Source organism: Sphaeroforma arctica (assembly GCF_001186125.1).
Source record: "Sphaeroforma arctica JP610 unplaced genomic scaffold supercont1.132, whole genome shotgun sequence".
Taxonomy (NCBI): Eukaryota; class Ichthyosporea; order Ichthyophonida; genus Sphaeroforma; species Sphaeroforma arctica.
In genome coordinates this window covers 13308-20693 of record NW_014040426.1, presented here as the reverse complement: position 1 = coordinate 20693, position 7386 = coordinate 13308, and the positions used below count along the sequence as shown (strand labels likewise).

At 43.2% G+C, this 7386-nt stretch overlaps 3 protein-coding genes across 3 annotated transcripts; 1 reads left to right on the top strand and 2 right to left on the bottom strand.

Annotated features, from left to right (window-relative positions):
* Window positions 1-763: 763 nt before the first annotated feature.
* Window positions 764-1864, bottom strand: SARC_02818 (hypothetical protein; the record flags this gene model as incomplete). Its single annotated transcript, XM_014303390.1, has 2 exons — window positions 764-1338; window positions 1789-1864. The coding sequence occupies 2 exons, from the start codon at window positions 1862-1864 to the stop codon at window positions 764-766; spliced, it is 651 nt and encodes a 216-aa protein (XP_014158865.1).
* A 94-nt stretch (window positions 1865-1958) lies between these two features.
* SARC_02817 (hypothetical protein) lies at window positions 1959-2633 on the bottom strand (the record flags this gene model as incomplete). Its single annotated transcript, XM_014303389.1, has 2 exons — window positions 1959-2194; window positions 2297-2633. The coding sequence occupies 2 exons, from the start codon at window positions 2631-2633 to the stop codon at window positions 1959-1961; spliced, it is 573 nt and encodes a 190-aa protein (XP_014158864.1).
* Window positions 2634-6645: 4012 nt separating this feature from the next.
* Window positions 6646-7155, top strand: SARC_02816 (hypothetical protein; the record flags this gene model as incomplete). Its single annotated transcript, XM_014303388.1, has 1 exon — window positions 6646-7155. One exon carries the CDS (start codon window positions 6646-6648, stop codon window positions 7153-7155), a length of 510 nt encoding a protein of 169 aa, XP_014158863.1.
* Between the last annotated feature and the right edge of the window lie 231 nt (window positions 7156-7386).

Sequence of the window (7386 nt, the reverse complement as noted above, 5' to 3'; positions counted from 1 at the left end):
GAACCTATTTATGTCGACCGTGAAACCGACACGTTCTTGTATCAGGGATCCTATTCTAGTAAGAAGACACCTTGGAAACACACCATTGTTTGTCGCATCGGTCCTGTAGGTACCACTAAGTGGAAACCCTCAACCGAATTCTTAGCTAAACTAGAGGAGTCTAAAGAGTTTGAACAAAAGCTCAAGACTCGTACAACACATGCACCCAACAAGATTGCAGTCGAGGTAATGCCGATTGAAACGGCATTAGATCGTAAAAACATGGAACTAGCTAAGGCCATGGATCAAAGACTCAAAACTCTAAGAGAACCTGAAGCTCGCACTCAACTACTTATAGCGCTGCTTAAAGAACAGCCAGGAGTTGCGAAACAACTGAAGAAGATACTTCAACAATCCAATGTTGTCAATTATGTATCTCAGGAGTCTACCCCTCCTGATACTGAGGTTGCCCTTTCCAACAGGACTATGGTTCATTCAGCCAGCGTTACGCAGAATCTGACTGACTTAGAGGAGCTCGAAAGTAGAGTTAAAATTATACATAATTTAACGCATCGAGCATATGAGCATACTTATTATTTAATAAAACCATTAAAAACCATTTAGGAAACTTAAGTTCCTCGTACTATTAAGAGTACGTTTAGAATTTATGTACTGCTTAAGAGTACGTTTATAACATAGAGTCTAATGTGGAGGCACGGCTAATACATATATATATATATATATATATATATATATATATATATATATATAAATCAGACCGATTTTATTGAATCTCTGCCATATCTTTATCAGTGCGACAAGCTCTGCATATCGCTGTGACCGATAAAGCTGTACCATACGCATCCTGAATTTTCTCTATAGCTTTTTGAGCGCTATTACCTCTGGCGGTCAGCTTCTCCATAGTCCTCCAAAAACAAAGGCGCAAACTATAAGTGCACTTCACTCTACCTCGCTCACTATCAGTAAAGAAGCTGGCAGGTTTGCTCCCATAAAGTCCCGCGTCATACTCCTGCCATACTTGCCACAGAGTTCTGATTCCTTTGTTAAGACAGGCTTCGTGAGAACCGTGGGGCTCATGTATGTCATTGTGCTGAATGTTGCTACCTGCTTCATTCTGGGCGTTTGCTGGGCGAGCGTTTCCTGCGGCATTACTGTTATGCTGGAAATTCGTACGGGCTTGTACTGTAAGTCGTAGTCTATTAAATTCGCCCATAATATCTTGCCTTAGCTTTCTGTGATTGTTCTTGAACACATTGTGATGTTGATCGATTTTCATTCCATATCCTCGATCATACGCTTCAAGTGGGTAATATCTGCGCCTAAAGCTATCATTTGGTTCTGCATATCGTGCAGGTTGAGATAGTTAGTATTAACATTATTTAAGTTCTGGTCAGCACCTTCAACTTCTTAGACTCTGAAGCCATCATCTCCTGCACATTGCAGGTCGTCTCAAAATTACCAACCTCTTATTCTCATCACTTATATTCGGAAACAAATGTCTTACCACATCGTCGCAGTATTTGTGGTACTCTACTGGTACTAAATGGGACTCAGTTATACCGAGATACAGTGCAACAATAGAAAATATTTTTTTGTGCTAGATATGAAAGCCAGGTAGGTCCCACACACCTGGTATAATTAACCTTAAGTCCTCATCGTTAAGATTGAAGTCTGCAGTATAAGAATAACGATAGTAAATATTTGTAATTTCAGTATACACATATTTACGAATAAGTGTACCATATATAGTTATACATAGTTTATTCACAACACTAATCAAAAGCTTACCTGAGTTGATCCTATAGTTGCAAGCACCTCGGGGTCCACATAAGGCCTCAGATACTTTAGCATCAGGATACAGCATCAAAGAGCTGGAGTATCTATCGACCTGACTATTTGACTTCTTCTTTCTCTGACCCTTTGTTCTGGTCCTGGCCCATCTGCCTCTACCTTCTGCATCAATTTTTTAAGCGTCCACGTCTCTGAGCATATGTGCACGAGCACTTTCTGAGACTATGCGTGCCGATTTCGTCGACTTCGCCTTTAGCCACAAAATTGTCTAGCCGTACAATTTTAGCAATCGCTCTCCTAGCCACATCTGGTTTCAACTTGTCATCCCAACCCACAGTACCATTCAGAGTGCACATATATCCCAAATCCAACTGATGCGTGTTAGTTCTCTCTAGCATGCGTTCTACAAGGTGAACGGCCAGTGCACTAAGAGCGCAAAAGTAAGAATCCATAGAGCCAAGTATGACTGGTGTGGCTACCTGACCCTTCTATCTGAGATTCTTACTGCGAACTAAAGTCACAATAAGCTGCTCCGGATTGTCGTCATTGAGCGTCAAATCCTCAAATTTTATATTTGTCACATCATCCACTCGACATATAAGCGGAAATGTCAAAGTCCAAAGAGCATGCAGACCACCATTATGATAATTCCTTTTCTCTAAATTGATAGCAAGAATTTGACGAAATTCATCGTACTCTATAGGACGTTTAGCAGCGTCATCCTTGCCCTCAGCCCTAAGCTCAGCCCTCTCAATGGTTTTCAATAAGTCATTCACATCCTTTGATTTCGTAGGATTCCCCATCATATCAACTGGATCCCAATCAATAGCGATGCGCGGCATAGAGTATGTGATAGACTTCTTTAGAAAGCTTAGCCCTGACTCCCTACGTAGAGTAGGATGATCATCATGGCCAGGATTCTCTCTACCATATGCAAGTAGACAGAAATATTTGAATATATCCTGCGGTAATATCTGTATTGTGATTTCATGCAAAATATTCATCAGATTCTCATACCCGTCCCAATCATGGTCTGGTTGCCAGTATTGCAGCAAATCCTTGTAGTTTTTGTATATCGTTTGAGGTTGCTATGCGAGGGAGCCATCGTATCACCTAGTCGCTGACCTACGAGTGCTTGTGAATCACAAACAAACTGCGACGTACTTTGTATATATTTGCGTGCTGTGTTCATTATTTGCTTTTTTTACCGATTTTCACTTTAGATTCTGTACAACCGTTTGTGAAATTTTCCAGAAATACATTAGTTCTCTACCAATCAAAACTTGTAGATTCTTGAAACACGCGCAAAAGTTGCACAAAGTTGCAATATTCGATGGTATTTTCCAACTGTTTTGGTCATGCCACTTATAAAATACTATGGAATATGTGAGAAATATCGCCAGAAATGCATAGTATTTGACCGAAGGCTCATTTGTCAGCCAATGAGATAGTAGGCTGCAGTCTAGAATCTCAGACAACGGTCTAGAGCAACAGGTACCAGTGTTAGAGTACAACATGGGTTGTACAACCGACACAATACAAGCGTGCATAACAGACCACCAAGTATTATGTCGATTGTTCGGGATGTCTTCTGTTGAGGGACACCAGGACGACTGGCACAGCTGCCACAATAATTGTATTACTTTCATGTACAGAATCAGATTCGACTTAGGATCATCCCTCAGTGCCGAACGCACCTCACTTCAGCAAAAGTTCTAAATCTTGCCTAGCATTTTTTTTTAAATGCCCCAGTATAAATTCCCGAATATCCGTGGATAGCATACCAGCCATCTAGTCTGAATCAGTATTTCAAGTTCATTTGTAACCTTTTAACGTTTAGGGTTTAGGGTTTAATTGTCATTTGGAAAATATCAGAAATTTGACCTCAGGCTTTAAGCCTCAACCCATACCTAAATTTTGCAAACAAATTGGTATGTTATACGTATAAGCTTTAATTTGAAAACGTGTTTACGTTTTACTATTTGAATCACACTCACCGTCACACTAACATTGTCTAATATCAAGGTCTGTGACTGTAACTGTCAGTCTGTCACAGTGTCTCACTTCTTACAAATTTGAAATTTATTCAAACTCCACTTTTCAACAACAAGAGTATAAATCTAACTCTAAAGTCTACACTCTAATCCTGAAACTCTAAAATTAACTCCAAAAATGCTCTATTTATTTTTTCTGACTCAGAGTACATTTCAAATACTCAATTTCTCAAATTGATAAAATGTCAGATGACGTTTATATATTTTTATAAAACCTAAACATTGTACAATTTTCCAAGTTTATCTCAGATATTCCATATCACAGATTTGAGATGAGTTTCCAAGAGAACAAAACTTGTACAACCAAGTTGAAGCAGGTACAACTTTAAAAAATTAGGGGGGAGTATTACCGGGTCACCAATGAAGGTCCAATATAAGCGTAGTAAAACCATACGGAGCTTGTATTGAACAACATAAACTACAACATAAAATGTAAATGGGTTTTTCCTAAATATGGGTTTTTTTATCCTGTTCATGAATTAGTCATGACAGAAATATTTCTTAGTATAAATGCCTTGAGCAGGCACCACAATAAAGTACTTATTCTAAGCTCTTATAATTAACAGTTTAACAGTCAGGAATTCAGGATGGAAGGCTGTGGCCTCTGGTGCCTGGGGAAGGCTGGAAGCAGTTTCTCCTAAGTGTTTGTGCAAGTTTCAGAGCAGGAAATCGATATATATTGCACGTCTTGGATATAGCAACGGGGTGCTCGATATTAAGAGCAACGGCCACAAAGTCAGCAGAAGTGGTGGCATCGAAACTTATGGAGGTGTTTGGGGAACATGGTTTTCCCAGGAAAATCCAATCAGACGAGGGAGGCGAGTTTTCGAACAATATTGTTAAACTAATAACTCAAGAAGTTGGAGTGATGCATGTGAAGTCGCCATCATATCGTCCTCAGGTTCTGGGAGCATCGGAGAGAAGACACAGATACATATACGAAGGAGTTCGCAAGCTATGTGAATCTTTACCTACGGCATGGGATGTCCGACTACCACTTATTATGCTGTGCCAGAACCTCCGAATATCTCGGCGACACAAGACAGCACCATTCAGTGCTTACTTCGGTCGCCGTCATGTTCCGTTTGCTGACTTCACGGATGACCTTCCGGGGAATCAGCCGGTCACCAATGAGGCTTGGGCACACCGGCTGGATCGTTTGCACGACACTATCTTGCCGACGCTTTACAAGATCACGCAGAAATACGCAGATATACTATCCAGGCAGTTTGACCTCCTCCATGTTTACGATTTTATCGCCTTTCAACCAGGGGATGTGGTAATGGTACGGTCCGAAGGTCGCACAACCAAAGCAATGCGACCAATGTTTGGACCATACGTTGTCAAAGCCAGACAGGGACAAGGATATGAACTTACACACAAGGATGGTTCACTTCCAGATACTTTCAAAGGTAAACCAGTTAGAGTGGAACTTTTGCGATTAGTCCATAGAGCCACCGAAAACCCTTTAGAAGATCATATGTGGCAGGATAGTTCCTCGTTCCGTTACATCATTCGACATAGACAGAAAGATTACACAGGAAATACAGAATACTTGGTTCGCTAGCGGGAAGGTGATCCAACTTGGGAGTCAACCGAAGCTTTTGACGATCCGAATGATATCGCTGCATGCCACAAAGCCGAGCAAACTCGCCAGAAGAAGAAAGCGGCACAACAACAATAATTCCAACGTTACGTTGATGAATACTAGTTGTCTATCATCTACTTCCGGATCGGAGTTTGTCTCTCCTCGTGATATTTCACCACGGTGTAGAGACGAACGACGATTCCACAACTCGAGCTTATAGGCGAGTATAACTCCAGCGGATACCCTAGCTTATGGGGGGGGGTGAAAATATACCAGCACAACCGGGATGGTTCAAAAGACCAGTTTCCAAGGCACGAACTTACTCAGCAGAAGGATTTTCACCAGTTTATATATATATATTTTGTTTAATTTACACTACTAGTTTTATTTGTTTAATTTTCAATAGCTTAAAAGGTCATTTGTTTTTGAAGCTCTTCAATCACTGGTGACGCTTGAGCTTGAGGGGAGTGTAGTAAAAATCCCCTTAAACCACTATCAGTTTAGGAGGTATGCCGAGATCGCGATGTGTACCTCTTGCATGTTCGTGGCAAAGATAATGGCGCGGCCGACATGCTCAGTCGGCTTACGACCAAGGTGAATCCATGGATGGATCCTGTTGGAACCCAGACGGCCAGTCCCAGGCGTCAGGTGACGTGGCGTTATCCTGTGGCGCGCTGAGGCCCTCCTCATAGTATTGAGTACATGGCCAACAAGAAGCATTTTAATATTGTGGATAAGGCATGGGGTCCGCACACTCACGACGGGTTCGCTCTTCCTGGCAACAATCACTTGCCGAAGTAATTTTCCCCTTCTTTGGAGGGTGGGGCTTTCTCCCAATTACGGACGTTCCTGAGCTTGTGGGTCAATTGTCCGTGGGCTACCATCCCGCGTGTCTTAGCCAAGGTGATTGCAGACGAGGCGGACATAACCCTAATGTGCCCATACCTCCTTAATGCTCCTTGGTTCCAACCAATGCTGTCGTTATTGTCGCGGGAGCCTATCATCTTTCCCCCAGAGAAAGGTGTCTTTTTCCGTTATGGCCATGAAGAAATGCCACCCCCTCGATGGGGCCCAACGTTGTTGTGCCGACTCTCCGCCAAGGGCGCGAAATTCTAGGTTCCAAGGGATTTCTGGCGTCAGTGTGACACGTTTGTCCCTGGTGGTGTGGCTGGCGGGGCGGCTCGTTCGGTTTTACGAACCAGCCCACGTACCATGGCTTCTCAGCCTACCCCGGTAGAGCTAACGTCGCTGGAGCGTGAGGCTGCCCAAGCTACAGTACCCAAGCGTCGAATGTCTGAGCGGCGTGCTCGTCGAGCCCGTGTCCGGCAGGAACAGGTCCTCGCAGCTGAGCAACGTGAAGTGCCCAAGTCCAAGCAAGAAGTGGAAGTAGCGGTCAAACGCACTATGGAAGGCCCCTCTCCGTATAGGATTCGCGGGTTTGTCTTGTCGTGGCCGGACGTCCACGATGTCATTGCGGCTATGCACAAGGTGTATATGCATTCTGGCACCGATAAGCTGGTTGGTAAGCTCTACACCCTCTATGGCTGGAACAGACTACGATCTCTGGTTAGGGTGGTAAAGCGCTCGTGTCACGCTTGCCAGCTTCGCGCTCCGCACGGCACGCAAGAGTTCGGCCTCCTCCAGCAGCCCAAGCGTGCTCGGGGGTTATTTGACCATGTTTTTCATAGATTTCGCGCAGTTGCCGAAGACCTCTGCCTGTAGTAAAAGTCCCCTTAAACCACTATAAGTGTGGAGTTAGAATTAGTTTACAATTAATTCACACGAGGTGAATTATTGGTAGACCACGTAGACAATCAAATATAAGAATAAATCCACCGCACTGAGCCTCAGGGAGACTCAGTAGGTTTTAGTATTGTATTTTGATGTGATTACTACTGCCCATGTCCAGAACTCCAGAGTCCAGAGTCCAGAGCTGGGGGGGGACTATCATAC